At 42.9% G+C, this 18,694-nt stretch overlaps 2 protein-coding genes across 2 annotated transcripts; one reads left to right on the top strand and one right to left on the bottom strand.

Annotated features, from left to right (window-relative positions):
* Positions 1–62: 62 nt before the first annotated feature.
* Positions 63–799, top strand: TOMM6 (translocase of outer mitochondrial membrane 6). Its single transcript, XM_007936261.1, has 2 exons — positions 63–190; positions 703–799. The coding sequence occupies exons 1-2, from the start codon at positions 63–65 to the stop codon at positions 797–799; spliced, it is 225 nt and encodes a 74-aa protein (XP_007934452.1).
* A 6,736-nt stretch (positions 800–7,535) lies between these two features.
* USP49 (ubiquitin specific peptidase 49) lies at positions 7,536–16,385 on the bottom strand. The gene is made up of 5 exons (XM_007936259.2): positions 15,021–16,385; positions 12,985–13,189; positions 9,694–9,802; positions 8,932–9,137; positions 7,536–7,726 (listed from the first exon to the last, which is right to left on the bottom strand). Exons 1-5 carry the CDS (start codon positions 16,380–16,382, stop codon positions 7,536–7,538), a joined length of 2,073 nt encoding a protein of 690 aa, XP_007934450.1. The 5' UTR covers positions 16,383–16,385.
* Positions 16,386–18,694: the final 2,309 nt, after the last annotated feature.

Here is an 18,694-nt window from a genome sequence, read left to right as displayed (position 1 = left end):
TAATTCACAGGCGCCAATACCGTGTGTCCTGCCAGAAGGGTGCAGAACGCGAAGGTGCCACTATGGCTTCCAGTGGGGTTGGCGTGAAAGTTGCGGGCTCGGCCAATGAAACTCCCGAAATCCCAGACAACGTGGGAGATTGGCTTCGGGGCGTCTACCGCTTCGCAACTGATAGGAATGATTTCCGGAGGTAACCGAGGTCGTGGCGGGGGGGGGGGGGGGGGGGGGGGGGGGGGGGGGGGCGTTTGGTCCCACTGACCCTAAGTTCCTGTACATCCCTTTCTTCCCTCGGCCTGGCGTCCCCGGACTTTGTACATTGTCAGCATTTACATTGTGGCCTCTTTGTGGCTCAGGCAGCACTTTGTTGAGGTCCTTGACTGGGCAAGTTCCAGAGAATTTCACCATGACCAGGCCGGCCGGGGAAGTGAAGACGTAACAGGCTTTTCTGCTCCAGACCAGTGCTTATCAGTTGGCCTTTGTGTAGGCACAGAAATGGAATGGCCATGTAGGTCTTGAGCAGCCTGCCGTATGGCGATCAAACCGTCCTCTCCACCCCCACCGCTGCGTCCCACAATTCCACAGTAGTGTTTTTGCCTCAGGAAGGTGGTTTTCCCAGGGTGGTGATGGAAAACCTTTATCTTTTGTACACCAAAGACAAGTGATAGAGTGACTATAGATTAATGGGCTATATTCCTTTTTCAGGAACTTGATCCTCAATTTGGGACTTTTTGCTGCAGGAGTTTGGCTGGCCAGGAACTTGAGTGATATTGACCTAATGGCACCTCAGCCGGGGGTGTAGCCCAGTAGGTAAGCATTTAACCACTGCTCTTGTCTTAGGAGTCCTAGCGGCCATAAGCAGCAATAATTTTTTATCAACTGTTCATGAAATATAGGGGAGAGGCTTGATGCAAATCCTTTGGCTATTCCAAGTTGATCCAGATGTTGCAAGGAATTTAGGTCTCTCTTCAATTTCCCTCAGTGCTTTTACATTGCTAATGCCTCCCACTGTCATCTGATTGCAGACACATGGAACCCCTGTGCTGTACTTGAACCTTGCAAAAACAGCCTCCATTTCTGTGACCACCACGGGATTTGCCCTGATGGCAACTGAAGTTTGATTTGGATGGGCACCTTCCCTTTTCTGCTTGGTTTCCTTTTCTTCATTGGATCCACTCAGAACTGTGTTCTCTGGTCAGCAGTCAGGCTTCAGCTAAGGTGTTGCCCACTGTTAAGTTGTGTACATAGCTTCCAGGTTTCTGCAGGGGGTGAGCTCTGCTCTTGTCCTGAACAGTAAATTCGTCATATTTTAAAAGTACTTGAAATAAAGAATGCACACAAAGACAACCATTTTATTCTTTTAATAAGAAACTTCTGCTTACAAAAACAAGGTGTAAAAAGTCAAGATTTACAAAAATCATAAAAACATGATTTATATTTCACACTCAAGAGACAGGAACAAGCCCCCAAACATGGATTGCCATGGAGGTGGCTTGCTTCATTTTCAAAGAAAAAAATAAAGGGAAACTATAACCACCATACATTGATGTTAACATAGGATGAAGCTTATTCTTGAGGAATTTCCATTGATGAGCAGTACTGGAGGAAGAAGCCTTTTGGTGTTGCATAGCATTTTAGTGCATTGGGTGGGTTTTCCAGGCACCGGGGAGTCATTGTTGCTGTAAGAGTGGGATTTGGTGGCAGGAAGAGGGCAGTAGTGTGCAGATGGAGGCAAGATTTAAGTAAGCCTGGGCATTGGGCACTAAAGTGACTTCTGTTTGAGGAAGGTGCTTCCTTCACAAGGAACAGATGTTTTCTGACCCTAACATGGATGGTAGTGCCACTGTCCAGGGGCTTTGGGTTCTTTGGAAGTGGAATATATAAGGAACTGGCATGAGGTGGGGGGATGAATAGAACTGTTTGGTTCAAAATGCCAGCTTCTCTGCCCTCTTCAGAAATGGATATAAATTTGAGTATGTCCGTGGTTCTAAAACCCCATGGCATTTTTTAAAAAATACTGCTTGTATGTGCCAAGTCTCCTATGGAAGTAGGATGTGATTGAAGGACATGACATGAATTGGAAAGGAGAGTCAGTATAAATGCACCACAGTGGCCTAATAGGAGTTTTTGTTACAGCTGACAGATGTCTCTAGCAAGCTGTTCACTAAAGGTAAACAGGACAATCAGTTCTTTTCTTGACCTTCCCAGCTTAAATCTCATTAAGAAAGCTGTTTGAGAGTCACATTTTTAAATACAGTTTTTTTTGGAAACAAACAACCAAAACTATTGTGTTAATCATATTGTGTCTCATGGGTGGAAGAAGCTCGTGTAAATTCAGGCCTGTGGTTAGGTTTACATGAGGCCAAGACCCTTTAGAGTCTACACTGGAACCACAGATGTTCTGCAAAGTTTCATAACTTACTAGGTATAATGAAGAAAGGTCATATACATGAGAACAAGGCTTGGGTTTGAAACCATCTTCCCTCCCTACCCTAAACGGTGATTAAAACTTTTCAGCCATAGCATGTATTCTAAACCCCATCAGACAGACCACTGCTAAGACAAGAAATACCAGCACCTCCTGTTCTTTATAGGAATGAAAGTCACATCCTTAAAGTTTGCTGCCAGAACTGTTCATAATTTTAAACGGTTCTATTTGATAAAAATTGCAAATTTGAAAATTAGGATCCATCAAGAATTAAGACATGGCAGCTTTCAGAACGCATAACTCAAATTTCACTGAAAATTTAATGTTTTAAGTTGTTTTTTTAAACCCAACAGTTGGGTAAGGTTTCATTTAAATTGCCAAGAAATTAGCAGATACAGGTACCAAATGTGTAGTTTTTAAAAATTTGATAAATCACTGATTCTTTACATGAAAGGGCTGACATTCACCATCGCCAACACTTTAACATTCTCACCAACGCAAGTCAATTTTATATCATCTTTCAGCCCTGGCTAGTTTACCCATGATACTAGAAAAGTCTTTTTACATTAGCTACTTATTTTTTAAGTGGAAATATGCCAGCAGAAGTATGGAAAGAGGCCACAAAAAAAGACCCTTGCCTCAATGCTATAGTAGCAGTGATGTATTGAGAACCATGTGTGGGTTGAACAAGTAAGTACACAGTGGTTAAAGTCAAAGCCCTAGACCAAGAGAATGGTTAATTTAACCATGTAAGATATAAACTAAACTCACAGTCATATTCAGAAGGCGCTTTTCAGCTTTAGTGCTGAATTTTAAAAGAATCCGAACCACCTGGGAGATGCATACTTACCCAGTAAAAAACTAAATGGACGTAGGAAGTTTTACCTTAAAGATAAAAACCTCATCTAATTAGGTAAGTAGGCTGAGGGACTCAATTATCAAGTGTGCTTTGAATGGTGAGCTATCTAAATACCCTTTGGTGAAGTCTCATGAGCTCAGTGGAAACCTTAAGGTAAAAGAAACGCTATAAACAGGCCTAGACTGGGTCTCATCACCTCCTTTCCAGGCATGGAACACCACTGTAGTCAACACCTGCCAGGGAAAGGGCCTGGGGAACTAGGACAGTCTTTTGAGTCTTCTCTTTTGCATTTTTCCCCTTAGATATTCCACAGTGAACTGCCATAGAGTCTTGAGGTTCATACATGGGGGATTGTTTTTACACTGCTTCCTGATAATTTGTGCAAAAACTTCCAGATGAACGGAGCTACCATTTAAGGAAGAACCATTCTTTGTTGGACTTCTACCATAAGATGCCCAGTGTTAGTCACTGTATTGATAAAACAAAAAGGCCTTTAAAAAAAAATATATATTTGTGCTCTCCCAACGAGCTAGAAAAGCAGCCCCTCTACTCTGTAAGATAGAACCCTACAATCCTAATAGGGATAGTATGTGTTTGTTTAAGAAGGGGTAGCTCTCCCAGCCTGACTTGAAAAGGCCTGAGCAAATGTTTGGAACATAAGAGGGGTGTAGTGTGAAAGAATGGGGTACAAAGTCTGCCTTATGAAGCAGTCATTTGATGAATATCACAAATACAAAGACTTTGGACATTACAGTAAATCTCAAAACTTGCTGGTTAAGAATAATTTGCATTCACACACATGAGATAGGAAATGCTTTTTAAAAGTCTGTGATACCATATGTCCCTTAAACACTACATAGACCCATTTGCCACTTGAAATGACAAGAAGGAATCCTTTCCCTTAATCTTTTCAATTCCATGCAAACCATAATTGGGTACAAGGCACCAAATTGTCAGAATTGTATAAAATTAGTTCACAAAGCTTTATCGGTAAGTAAAACAAAACTGCATTTTTCTCTTCCCTGCCATCCCACCCACCCCCACCCTCACCCCCACCCAAGTTCTCATTCTGCACTACTGTTGACCTCTCGTGGGCTTACACTGGGGCATGGCCAAGGCTGTGCCCCACTGCCAGCCAGCCCACCTCATTGGTTCTTCCGTTACACTTGGATGGAGTTGCAAGCACAGCCAGAGTAGGGAACTCATACAATCAACTGACTCTGGAAGCCTTGCTGTTAAAAACAAAAATAAACTCTGCTCTTGAGTCCATAGGACACATTAACACTTCTACAGTTTCCAATTTTATTCATGACATTGTAAGAGACATCTGGATATTCTTTACCATGTGGGACTGCCCACCCTCAGCCTGAGAGGGGCTGGATCAAAGCTGGCAAGAGCTCTGCCCACCACTTAAGAGCTTCGGTTCTGAGGGCATTCCTAATTTATTTATTTATTTTTACATTTAGCATGGATACTCATCTTGGAGGGAACCACAAGTATAAGGGTCAGCTAGATTGAGGTAAAATTCTAATTTTTGACGGCCAGGGTGCATTTGTCTAGGCTGGCTACAGCAGAAGGTAAACATGCCAGCCAACTTACAAAGGGTTCCTGGAACAGAACTCATGAACTAATTGCCCTGGGAGAGAAGCAGGCCCGTAAGGTTCCAGTTCAGAAATCTTGGGTTTGATTTGGCAGCATTTAGTCAACTTTTATTTAGATCTTACTTTCTTCCCTTCAGAAAAATTTGATTTAAAGTAAGATGCAACTGAGAAACTCATCTACTTCCAAGATGTAAACAGATGAAAGGCAAAGGGACATTTTCCTCACAGCAGCCACTGGCTTCTGCAGCAGGAGTGCTTTAATAAAAATCCCTTCATATAGTTACTTCTCAACAGCATTTAGTGCTGCTGCCTCTGGGCACCTGAAGTGTCTGTGATGGCAGTGGGAACCCTCACAAGTGTGGAACTCAGTGGGGACTCTTGATACTGGTTTCTGTTCCAACTCATTTTAAACGATGTTATTAATTTGATACACAGGGCCTTGGCTAAATTAAGCACTTGTTTGACACAGTCCTTAATCTGCTTAATAATCCTTATAACATTTGGTATAAAACTATTTTTAAAAATTAAATTTGAAGATCTTATAATTTTCCATTAAATGTTTATTAATAACTTCCCCCTGCACGGCCTGAGGGATGAAGTAGACGCTCTATTAGTTTTCCATCTCGTAAGTTCTCTTTTTCTAGAATAATAAATATAGAATTCAATGAAAGATGAGGCACGATTTATATTTTCCTTTCCTTTTTACTCTCCTTAGGTTTTTTCCCCCAGTTAATGAGTTTTTCTATCACCACAAAACGTCATCACCAATCATGCTGACTTAAAATGTGGATCTAGAGTATAACTTCACAATAGAGCCTCTGGCAGCATGGGCAGCTGTGACACTTTAAAACAGTGTCCAGGAGAGGATGAGCCTGGGGCAAAGCTTGTACAAAGAAGCCTGCAATAGACAATATAAACCAAACAGCATAAAAAATGCCATACGCTATCGCTTCCAAATAAAAGCTAAATATTACAGAAACCTCACAGTGTTGGATAAAGCAAGTTTAATTTAAAAGTCACTCTCCTTTCCCTATCAAGGTGAGCCATTTTCTGTCTAAATTTTCTCCATGTCTCAGTGCTGTCTGGCAAGTCCTATGGGAGAGTTTATCTCAAAAGAGGTCAACAGCAAATGCTACAGATCTGCTCAGGAAATGAGGCCCATCAACATCGCTAAAGCTACTACCACCCTCATCCTTTAGCCTCTCTTTCCCCACTCCCTCCCCTCCCCAAACTCCCTTCCACATCTACTCCCTTCAAGTGACAACTGTACTTCTACCTGAATGCAAATATTATGATATACTCAGTCAAAAGATGAGCATTTATAGTGACAGGCGGAGGCTCACTGCAGCAGCCACCACAGTGAGAGTTAGGATTTGCCGTTCACTTTCACTGGGGAGTCTAAGCGAAGGACTGTGAAGGTGCCTGATGGGGAGCAGGGTTTCCACCTGGGCAATTTCATTTCATTTAGAAACTGATCCAATTCAAAGATATATTTTAGCACTGTGGTAGAGGTCATGGCACTCTTGCTTTTGTCCTGGATTTTTTTCTCAGTGTGGTTGGAAAATAGTAGGGATTATCAGATTTGGGAGGAAACAGGTCAGGACTATCATCAATAAACTGTTCGGACATGGAAGGGGCAGATTCCTAAGTAATTCCCATGTTCTAGGAAAACAAAAGCTCTCCTGGTTGGTGGTGATACTTGAATATTCTAGCTCTCCAGATGCAGGAAAGCGCTGTAGGCTGCCCCGTGGTAAGAATGGGTAACAGGCAGCCAGACAAGCCCTGGACTGCCAACTGTTCATGCTCACCCCCAACTGACCCACTTTAAACCATGTATTTGGCCTAGACTGAACCAGGGATTTGCTTCAGAACCAGAATAGGTGCCAGGAGTGCCCTTCGGCCCAGCATGCAACAAATAACATATACTAACTAATCTGTTCCTTCCCTATATGAACTGCCCCTTCTTTAGAATGAAGGGATGTTCATACCAGTCTTAGAAGAAGTATGGAATGATTAAATGACAGCAGCAGCCAGGGAGGATATGACACTTGAAAAACCTCCCATTTGCATGGGGAAATGTGCTTCTGGTATTTCACTCCATCCTTCAACCAGTTTCCCCTATAAAAGGAAGGTTGTGAGTTTTCAACCCTTGAGGGTTACTTCCTTTGTGGGAACAAATCCTTAGACTTCACCTCCCCCTACTGAACCAATCCTATCCAACAGCTGCCAGTCCAGGGCCCCACCTCATATACTCTGTCCAGGCCTGCTCATATCAGGAGGGCTCTTCTGGTGCTACCAGGGGCCTCTGATAAGCAGGGGAATCACATAATGGAGAGAAAACATGGCTTCTCTCCTGGCCGCATAAGATCAATTTATACCCTCTTTCCTCTACCCAGGTCCCTCTGTATTCAGAATCTTCATAGAAGTTACTCCTTTTGATTTGTTTTATGAAAGGAGGGAATTTCCAAATCCATTCAAGAGAAAGTGACTACAAATTTTAGGACAGGGCGTGAGTCACCTGGCACCTTCTACTCCAGACCCAGTGAGCCAAACCTAGTACTCTGTTCCTGCAGCCTGACTTCCTACAAGAGGAAAGATGTATGAACACCAATAGTTTTAAAACAAGCAGTCCTTGATACATGCCTCCCACTCAGGGGAATGTCCGAGGTTTGCCCTCATCGTTGTTGCTGGGCTGCACCTGAGCTTGGAGTTGGGTTTCTGAGATTCTTGCATTGCCCTGCACTGTTCTTTGAGTGTAAAAAAGGATGTAGGCCTGGGTTTTGCACACTTCCTCGACACTGCATACATTCAGCTTTGAGTCATTGCAGTGGACCCAAAAACCTAGGAAACCAAAGGAGAGAAAGAGAAAATGACTACCCAACTTTTGTATTTTCATCAGCAGGCAAAACCAGGAGCGGAAGAAAGGGGCACAGGAGTTCTGAATATGCCAACCCTTGATTGGGGAAGAGACAAGTAAATGGAACCAACAGAGAGTAAGACTTCTCTGTAACCACTTATTTCAGCCCCCTTCCCACCAAACCCCACTACAATACTGCTTACAATATTGACTGTAATATTGTAATACTGGTTATAATATTACAATATTGGTTCTGATTTACTCAGGCTTCTTCATTGCCTATTAAGGCTTTCTACAAAGAGAGCCAGGAGAGTGGGAGCTAAGAGATGGGAGAAGGAGGAGGAGGAGAGGAAAAATGGAAATAGAGGGGAGCAGTGAAGGAAAATTTAGAAGGAACAAAATTATGGTGGCATAGTGGGTAAAGCATTTGGCTGCTAACCAGAAGGTCAGTGGTTAGCAGCTCACCAGCTGCTCCATGGGAAGATGAAGCAATCTACTTCTGTAAAGATTTATAGCCTTGGAAACCCAATGGGGGTCGCTGTGAGTCAGAATTGACTCAACGGCAGTGGGTTTGATGTTTTTTTTTTTTTTTTTAAAGAAAATTATTTGCTCACAGGCTCCAGCTATCACAAGGGCTGAGGGATTCAAGATGTGTGCACTGCTGAAAATGGATCCATAGCTCACCTGCCTCAGGGAAGCGGATGGGAGGTTTTCCTCTGGAATATGAGGATTGGAAGCCGCTTGGGAGGGGTCCTGTAGCCCTACACCTTCCATGGTGCCCAGGACAAAGTAAGTGCTCAGTCAGTGTCCTCAGCTCAGGCTCATAATATAGAATATCTCCATGAGGTTAAATAGGTACTGTTGTTTCCACATCACCAGGAAGGACACTGAGGTCTGCAAAGTAGCATTAATAACAACAGTGATCTCCCAAACTGACTGAGCTAGCACTATGTGCTGGGCACTGTTCTAAGCCCCTTTACATGTCAGTTCTCTTCATTCCTTATGTCATTACTTAGAAACTGATATATTCAACATTTGCATCCAAGTTTCATTATTATTTCCACTGGATTTTAATGTATGTAATTCCCCCTATAGATGACCACAGGATTGAAATAAAAGGAAGGCAATAAAATGTGGACAAACCAACCCTTTTCCGTGTCCCCCACCCCACAGAGTAAAGCGCACGCACCTCCCTCTGTGTTGTAGCAATAGGCTGTGTAGTGTCCTGAGCCAAACCCTTTCCCGTGATGCATGACCACTGCGGAGAGATCATAGGCAAAGGTCTCTTTGTCAAGAGAGGAGAGCATGTCCCTGCAGCAGTAAGGTTCCATGGTTAATACCTGGTCAAAGACGACATGGACCCCAATCTTCTCTCGATGATTACGGCCAGACCACCTAGGACACAGATATAAACTTCTTACTAGTAAAAACTGGCATATATGATCATAGGCAGAGGTAGGTAAAACCAGGGAACTGAGAAAAGCTCATCTTCCAGCTTTGGCTTTCCCATCGAGATACAATGGCATGGTAATCACTGTCCATATATATTTGCCGTGAGTGTTTCACAGTATATTTTGAAGCTGAACACACAATTCAGGTAATCATTTTCTCACAGTTTACTGCCTGTTCTTCTTTTCATAGATTATCTTATACTTTATCCTGAAGATAAAGCAACATAAGCCCAAGCAAGGCTAGAAAATCTTCACACATAGACATTCAATGCAGGCTAGTCAATTAAGCAGAGACACAAGCGCAGAGGCCTAATCCTGCTGGGCCCCAACATCAATTTGCCTCCATGGATGTGAGACATGTAATCTCTATGGAAAGCACAAGATCTCAAGGGAACAGGCTTCTCCTCCCAACACCAAAGAAGATATCTGCCCTCACAAAAACCTTTGAAGCAGCTATTCCCACAGCTCACAGCCTCCTGGGATTCCCCTAGCAAGCTCACCTGAATCTTTTAAGGTGCAGCCGGAGGACCTGAGGTAGTCTGTAGATCATTAACTGCTTTCTAGCTTCACTCAGAACAAGGGGTTTTGGATTGGATTTTCGTCGTTTGCCTATATGGTTTGGGAAGGTATAAGACATAGATTGTCAGGACTCTCATTCATTCCTACCTATGGCAGAGACAACACTTGCCATTTCATATGCATTCTCCTTATTTCTTAATATTTTAAACATCAGTTTTACTTGAGGCAGCAATGTGACAGCATTTCCCAGCCTCACACATTTGCAAAATGTGGCCATACCAGTGTTAGCTAATGAGATAGCAGAATAATTGTGAGGCACTCTTGGGATTTCTGCTTAAGGACACTAACTCAGTTGCAAGGTGTATCCTTTGTCCTTCCCATTGTCTGCAAATGCTGGAACTCTTCTTGGACCATGAGCTCACCTTGAGGATAGAAGCCATGCAGAAGGACAATAAAGCAAAAAGAGGACGACCTTGTGTCCCTGGTAGCTCTGAATGAAAGGCTCTGAATGTCCTTCTGACTCATTTTATGTAACAGAAAAATGAAACTGTATCTCATTTTAAGCCATTGTTATTTTGGTTGACAGTTGCAAGTAACCAAACCTAATCCTGATGCACATACTTTCCAATTTTTGCCATTACCAACTTCCAAAGTTGGTAGGGGTTCAGGATGACGCACTTCTGACATCAAAGATTTGTTAATGGAATACTGTATAATGGAAGGTCACTGGCAACATCATGCAGTTAGAGTAGAAGTATATATTACAGTTTATACCTTTATAAATGGGCTTTATAACTTCAATGATGACACAGTATAATAGAACTTAAAGAGCATGTTTTAAAATCATCAGATAGGTCTAAATCTATTTCCTGCTCATAGCCAGCTGTATGCTATTGGGCAAGTTATTTAAACCTCGGAACCTGTTCCCTCACCAGTAAAACGCAGACAATACATGCATTTCAGGCTTAAGAAGAAGATAACAGGACTCAGGATTAATAAAGGGCAGATTATTTAAACACATTTTTTTCCCCCAGCATGATTTGCTTGTGGTATATACAAATGTTTAAAAAAGAAACCGCTAGTTCTGTATATTCATGGTATACCTAAAAATGAAACAAGTTTCTTGGCTAAAAGCTGAACATGGAAGACAAGGCTGACAGTCACCCTGTCCAAGACAAGACCAGTGCTCAAGCTATAATTTTATTTCTAAAGCTCTGGAATTGTGGAGGAAATGCATTTCTAAATTTCAGAAAATAAGTAATGGAAATAAAGTTCTCTTAATTTCCATCAGAAGACTTCTCTGTAATCATTTACTGATGACTGCTGTTATTATATTAATTGGAGAATGGCTGGAAATATAAAATTAGTTAGTAGTCCACTGTGTTGCCTGCTGATTGCCTCTGAGCTGTTGGTATCATGGTCTCAATGTCTGAAGAGCTTGGCATCTGAATACAAGTCCTGCCTGTACCACTGATGAAAGGTAGCAAATCACAGCCGGATGACGTATGACAGAGCTTTTTGTGACAATAGGAAGTGGAGCTGCTGCTTCTCACAATAGATTACAGCAGAATGAGTGTACCATAGGAGAAGCTTTTACCAGGGCTGGCGGTACGTTGTGATGTGTGGGGGTACATATGAATAGGAAGAAAATTCAAAAGAGGGATCTTGGCCTTATTTTGCATTCCTGTTCATGAACAGATTTTTGAAAATTTTTCCATTTCTGCCTGGGAACCCTGGCAGTGACTGCCACCCTCAGCAGAGGGAGTGTGTGAGCTAAGATGAAGACAATATAGAATCTGGCTTTGTTTTCCTAAAATGAAATTCACAAAGAAAAAGAAATTACTGGTTCAATTGAGATTGATCAGTTCTGCTGCCGTTTGATTAAGCTGGCAACACAGAGAGGTAGAAGGCTGATAGTTTTGAAACTTCATAAGAAACAAATCAATGCATCTTGTCCCCTCATCATAGCTTTCCTTCCCTACCATTATTTGCACTTGCCTAGAGAAATCGTGATAAATTAGCACATCTGGCCACCAGAAAAACAATCCTTTTTTACAAAAAATGTGTTTCTTCCCTAATCTGTCATATCTGAGAATGATGGAGTTAAAGCTGTTAACATCTTTCTGCTCTTTAAAGTAAAAAGCTTTATGAATCACTATTCTAAAAACATAATCAAATACTGTGCTAATAAATAATTTAATTCACCTGCCTCTCTATCTCGCTATGAACCATGACAGGTGGGGCCACAGTTAACCATGAAAAGTATTTCAGTTTTTTTTTTTTTAAATGGCAAAATGGTATCAAAGCTTGTCTTTTGATTTTTGTCCTGATTTTTCAAAGAGCAGAACAGGTTTCCCACAATTTACTATTTAAAAAACTATCTGCAAATACACTAAAAAGTGCTACTATAAATTTTTTTCAAAGCGTTATAGTCCAAACTATTATATGGTTGCAAATTGATTTCTAGTTCTCTGCACAACCCATTATATTCTTAGTTTTCAAATCTTTCTATGCTATAAAAAGCAAACATGAGCTTCCAATGTGTTTACCCTGCATTTCCTTTCCACGCTAGGTTGGCAGAAGCATTCAATGTGGCAAGACAGAACAGGGCCCTGCATAAGATGGCCACATAACCCGATGGAAAGAGTTTCACTTTAAGATGAAAGCCATGACAGAAAGTACTTCCTTATGACCCTCTCTGAAATGCAAACCTTTTAGGAACATGAAGGGAAAAAAAAACTCTCAAAATATCTGAAATTGCACTGAACATGCATCTTCAGATTTGCTGTCTTGGTCTCATTGCTTCTACCAGACTGTAAAATCTATCAATTCAGTACAAAAGCATTGCGATACCATAGCTCTCAAACAGGCTATGCCACCTGAATTTAGATTAAATAAGAACTGTCAGACTCCACATTCATTCATTTATGCAGGGCCCCTGTAACACCATGATGCTAAACACTAACATTCTTAGATTCCCATTTCAGGACCCACATTTTCAAATGCCTTCCAAGTAACAACTTATGTCAATCAGGAGCGGTCACAGCTGTAAGGCACAGCTCTTACATTTGGGTTTTTTGTTTTTTTAAAAACAGATATAATGTCCACTTATTTCAGCTTATTTTCACTAAACTGGGAGAAAAAGACTTTCTTTAAAAGATGCCTTAGAAGCACTCAATATCATCAGTGTTTTATTCACTAAAGGGGCAAAATAAGCACCTTACACTGATATTCCAGTCGCACCCCCACCCCATCCTCCACACAACACTCACTGTTACACTGGTCACAAGCGTAGATTCTCCCTTCCAGGGCCTCTGTCTCTGTGAACTTGGCCAGCATCTCAGTGAGCAGGCACTCTGTCTGATTCAAAGGGACAAACCCCTTTTCTATGCAGTGGTAGCGTTCAGGGAATTCCAGGGACAGATCCCAAAAGGGCTCAATGGTATTGGATTTGTAATTGCATGCTATACATGTGACCTAGAATGAAAAGATTTATTTACAGGTGATATGATTTCCATGCTTCCCACATCCATTTACATGTAACTTGAGCAACACTACATACATAGTTTTTTAAAAAATTAATTGTAATATTAATATACTAAGTATAACTTTTATTAAAAAAATTAAAACACATTACCTCTGCCAGATATTTCTAGCTATCTGATGTTGGCTGGAATTGGAAACCACACAACACAGAGATTATTACCTACTGCTTTCTCTCTTTTGTTCCCTTCCCAAAGCATGCTCTCCCCTTCAGTGCTGCAATAGTACCGACTGCACGTGATGGTGGAGTCATGCAAAGAATCAGTTGGAGATGGAGACTGGCAGGTCACTGCTTCCCTCACCCATGTACTCCTTCCCTTGACTTTGGGGCTTCCATCTAGTTCACCTGGTCTCTCTTTTTGCCCTTCCTTCTCTATCAGCACCTCAAAAGACTGGGCCATAATGACCTCCTTTCCCACTATAACCTTTTCACCTCCCTAAGGACCTTCTGAAGTATGGAAAGTGCTAATTAATTTACTCTCCTTTCACATGCTAAAAAACAAAGTCTGAAATAAAATTCCCCTTCCCATCCCATCCCATTCTTTATTAAAACCCTTTAAAAACCAAGACACAAAACCTCAATATAGTATAGAGGTTTTGCCTGAAAAAGTTGCATCTGCTTTTTTCACAATGAAAATTTTTTTCTGCATATTCACACAGACTTATCTATGTATCTTCACTTATGTCCCTAGATGGTGAAAGATCCCGGAATGGAAGGGTAGAGGGGGAACAGAAAGGAAGCTTGCTTGCTCAGGCCTTTGGCATCCTCCCAGCCATTTCCCTTCCTTGTATGTAAAGAATGTCTGCAAAGACCTGGGAAGGAAGATGCCAAACTACTTTGGAAGAGGGTTATAATCAAACTCTGTCCAGTTTCCAAAAACTGATCAAAGGATGGCATGCCAACAATAGGTACTTAGTTATAACAATGAAAATATCATATTACCCATATCATCTTTAAAGGGTAAAAACATGCACTGAAAATGAAGTGACATGGCAAATTAAACTAAAAAGCTAACCAGAAAAAGACAGGAGACAAGTTCACCAACAATGCCATCACAGTGTATACAGTGCAATGAAAAGTACGATGGCCACCCTCATATACAGATAATTAAAGACATATTGGCTATCCTAATTAGTCCAAGAAGGCCTAGTGGCACAGTGCTTAAGTGCTTGGCTGCTGATCAAAAGGTCAGCAGTTTGAACCCACTAGCTCCTTCATGGGAAAAACATGGCAGTCTGCTTTTGTAAAGGTTGTTGTTACGTGCCATTGAGTTGGACCCAACTCATAGCGACCCCGCCTTGTGTTTCCGAGGCAGTATCACTACAGAAGTAGATTACCCCATCTTTCTTCTGAGTAGTGGCTGGTGGGTTTGAACCGCCAGCCTTCTGGTTAGCAGTCAAGTGTCTTAGCCACTATGCTACCAGAGTTCCCCTTGGAAACCCTGTGGGGCAGTTCTACTGTGTCCTATAGGGTCACTAAAACCGAAAAACCAAACTCACTGCTGTCGAGTCAATTCGACTCATGGCAACGCCTCCTTGGGTTTCTGAGGCAGTATCTCTACAGAAGCAGATTGCCCAATCAAATGCCTTAGGCACTATGCCACCAGAGCTCCCATAAGGTCACTATGAGTCAGAATTAACAGCAATGGTTTTTTCTAATTGGACCAGTCATCTGGGGGCCACTCAGAGGAAGCCCAAGCACTAGCATACAAACCTCCCTCCTTTGTGATGACAGAGTTGGGGTTAAGATGGGGCACACACCTACCTGACTGAGTAGCTGCCCATGAAATATGGTATTCACCACTTTTAAGACCTGCTTGGTGAGCTTCCTCTGGGAGAAGGGGATGAGGATCCGGTGTGTGGTCCCTTCTGACTCGAGTTCCTGCTGCACTTTGTGCAGCAGCTCACAGAGAAATTCCTGTGCATCCTGCTGGTCGTAGCCACGGAAGGCAGGGATCAGGCTCCATACCGAGTGAAGCATTGCGAAGGGCGACACCAGGGCCCACTTCCCTGACCACATGACTCGGAAAAGGGTGTGCAGTTCGTGACAGAGGGAAATGTGCTTCGAGCTTGGCTCCTTGTTCTGGATGAGTTCTAGGCTCCTGCTGATGGAGGCCCCACCATTCAAACAGAGGCCCTCCCGGTCACATGACTCAGCCTTGTCGCTCCTTGCTGACACCTCAGTGGCTGAGCTGCTGGCAGGCCTGCTGGATAGCTGAGGCTTCCCGTTGGTCGCTTTGGGAAACAGTTGTTCTGTTTTGGAAGGGTCAAGGTTCAAAAAACATTCTCGGAACTTCTGGAGGTGGCTGAGGACCTGGAGGATGGAGTTCATGTAGCAGGTGTTCCCCAGGTTCCGCAGGCCCGTGACACCCGGGGCCATGGCCGGCTTGCGATGCTGCTTGAGTTTGCCTCCGGGAGCTTTCCTTGAGGTAGGGAGAGTGGCAGGGCGCCTCTCGGCCATGGCCTTGGACGTGTCGCGGGGTGCGTGCAGCAGCAGCCGTGCACTCTTGCGCGGAGGGGCATTGGCTAGCTCTTCAAGCAGCCGCCGCTTCACCTCGAGTCGCCGCTGTCGCGCCGCCTCCTTCTTACGCTCTAGCGCCTCCTTTTGCCGCCGCTGCTCCAGCTTCGCCTGGCCCCGGGAGCTCTTCTCAAACCAGATCCGCAGCGTCTTTGCCAGCAGGTTCTGGCGCCGGTACCACAGAGCCGTCAGCATCTGCGGCTGTCCCTGAGGAGTGCGCTGCAGCTGGACAAGGTCCTCGCCCGAAGCCATGGACCGCAGTGTCCGCCCATGTTTCACCAGCTGGTCCTGCTTCTGACCCCTGACTGCCAAGAGGGAGCTTCTCAGCAGCTTCAGGTCCCCCTCGGGGTTATCATTGAGTACGTAGTCCTTGCACAGATAGCAGAACACGTAGAGATCCCGGACTTCCATGGCTAGCGGGTGTCCAGTCTCTTCAAAGTGTTTCAGAGAGTGGTCCTCAATGTACCTGCCGCAGGCCACATGGGAGCACTTCAGACAAGCCCACACCGACTCCGTGGTGGAGCACTCCATGCAGCACCACTTCTGAGGGTTCAGGATGGAGTGGTCCTGGGCCAGCCGCAACCGCCCTACATGTTTGCATCTATCCATGTCTTACAGAAGGCGCCACTCTTTTAACCTAGCAGGACAGGGCCACAGAAAAGTAAAAAAGAACTTTCAGCAAACATTTTTCAAGAAAAAGGTTTGCAGCTGGCATTTTCCACTCAAGACTCATTGGTTTTCAATCAAAATTAGTTCCTTTGAAAAAAGGCTAAAAACAAAAACAGCAAATTTGGTGTAAAGACAGAACCGAAACCCAATGCCATCTAGTTGATTCCAACTCATAGCGATCCTACAGGACAGAGTAGAACTGCCCCATAGGGGTTCCAAGGCTGTACATCTTTACAGAAGCAGATTGCCTCATTTCTCCCCCAAGGAACAGCTGGTGGATTTGAACAGCTGACCTTTTAGTTAGCAGCTGGATGCTTCAACCATCGTGGGACCAAAGCTGCTTAAGAGTAACAGAAGGGCAGTTAAGTTCTTTAAAAAGGACAGATCATGAAATATATGGGGCTTTTCTCTTAGCAACATTTTGAAACTTTACATTTGCTAAACCCATTTTAATTCTTAAATATCATTTAATTTTTATGTGAGGCCGATTTAGTCTCCTTAGAAAATCACCATGCATCCAACTGATTACTAAGGGAAAGAATCCTGTATTTGGAACCATCTCAGAACTGATGATGTCCTAAAAGTAAAAGCTTCTATATCTCATTACTGATCAAGATCCTGGGTGCATGGAGAAAGGAACAGGGGAGAAGAAAGAGAAGAGCAAAAAGACATAGATGGCCTTTCAAATGCCAGTAGGAGTGATAGACAGCCACGAATAAAAAGACAACCTTAGGTCAGTTTTAATGTATTTCAAAGCAGAAATAACTGGATAATTAAAGATAAAAGAAAGTCCTCTGCAACACAGAGTATTGTTTTTATTGAGCCCAAAGGACCTAGCTAAGGAGGCAGACCACAAGCTTCAATCTGAATAACATCTGTCACATGTCCTTTTGAAAAGAATATTTACATATTGTAGAAAGGGTAGAAAAATGTTCATTCTTTTTACTGAAGGGATATATAAGTAAGGAAATAGATAAATCTAACTCTTAGGACAAGAGGTGGAGTGGGTACTGGAATAATATATTTAACAAAATTACCAACACCAAAGATAAAAGTAACGAATCTTTCAGATGAAATATGTGAAAAAGTTTTTTTACAACGTGGTAACACACTTAGTGTTTTTCCATCTTCTTCTTCCTAACATTGCTTCTTCAATGTTTCCTCAGAAAACCTCATGGGCAATTTCTTCAAGGGTAGGAAGCTAGGCAACTATTTTAAAAGAATTTTTTTTTTTTCTTTATGGTGTGAACAGTTTTTATTGGTAACAGCAGGACATAAGAGAAGGGGAATACAACAGCTCCTACTTGTGAGGTGGCATCCGGAGTCTAAGTACAGCCCTCGGAAACCTAAAAGAAAACCTGTTATTCTTTGGAACCCAGTAGGTGTTTAAATATATATACTGGGATTTAAAATTCCCTAAAGGTAATTCCAGAGGAGCTCTGGTGGTGCTGTGGTTAAAGCATTGGGCTGCTAACCAAAAGGCTGGTGGTTGGAACCCAACACCCGCTCTGTGGGAGAAAGATGAAGCAGCCTGCTTCTGTAAAGATTTGTTCTTGTTGTTGTTATGTGCCGTCGAGTTGGCCCCGACTCATAGCAACCCCTCCTTGGGTTTCTGAGGCAGTATCACTACAGAAGTAGATTGCCCAACCTTCCTTCCGAGGAGTGGCTGATGGGTTTGAACCGTTTCCGAGGCAGTATCACTACAGAAGTAGATTGCCCAACCTTCCTTCCGAGGAGTGGCTGATGGGTTTGAACCGCCAGCCTTCTGGTTAGCAGTCAAGTGCCTTAGGCACTATGCTACCAGAGCCTTGGAAACCCTATGGGGCAGTTTACTCTGTCCTGTAGGGTCACTATGAGTTGGAATCAACTCAGTGGCAGTAGGTTAAAGGTACTTCCTGTTATAAAGTGAATTTCTGATACCTCCATTTCTTCTGCTTTTCTTTCCATTTCTGTGAGCAAATGCAGTTCCACAATTACAGCGTCATCCAGAAAAGTTCTAAATCCAACACACAACTGAGTAGTTCCTTTAGTTGGTTTTTCCACATGCCCTTTCTGGCCTAGTCTTTTTGATAAAACCCACAAATAGATATACCACAGATCAAATAAGGGATCCTCCCCATTTGTTATTGCCCATGGCAAAGGCCATGTCCCTCTGTAAGAAATCCTCAAACCACTCAGTCAAAAATCTACTGGAACTAATTGAGAGATTTAGCATCGTGGCAGGATATAAGATCAACATCCAAAAATCAGTT

Source organism: Orycteropus afer, unplaced genomic scaffold (genome assembly GCF_000298275.1).
Source record: "Orycteropus afer afer isolate SDZICR_OR568_19922 unplaced genomic scaffold, OryAfe1.0 scaffold00034, whole genome shotgun sequence".
Lineage (NCBI taxonomy): Eukaryota > Metazoa > Chordata > Mammalia > Tubulidentata > Orycteropodidae > Orycteropus > Orycteropus afer.
The sequence above is the reverse complement of the archived record's forward strand: the minus strand, read 5'-3'. Positions and strand labels throughout refer to the sequence as shown.

Coding starts and splice junctions, on each gene's coding strand:
- TOMM6 (XM_007936261.1), top strand. CDS start 63: ATGGCTTCCAGTGGGGTTGGCGTGAAAGTTGCGGGCTCGGCCAATGAA. Junction 191..702: donor GATAGGAATGATTTCCGGAG/GTAACCGAGGTC, acceptor TTCCTTTTTCAG/GAACTTGATCCTCAATTTGG.
- USP49 (XM_007936259.2), bottom strand. CDS start 16,382: ATGGATAGATGCAAACATGTAGGGCGGTTGCGGCTGGCCCAGGACCAC. Junction 13,190..15,020: donor ATGGGCAGCTACTCAGTCAG/GTAGGTGTGTGC, acceptor TTTTCATTCTAG/GTCACATGTATAGCATGCAA. Junction 9,803..12,984: donor CGCTTGTGACCAGTGTAACA/GTGAGTGTTGTG, acceptor CAAACCATATAG/GCAAACGACGAAAATCCAAT.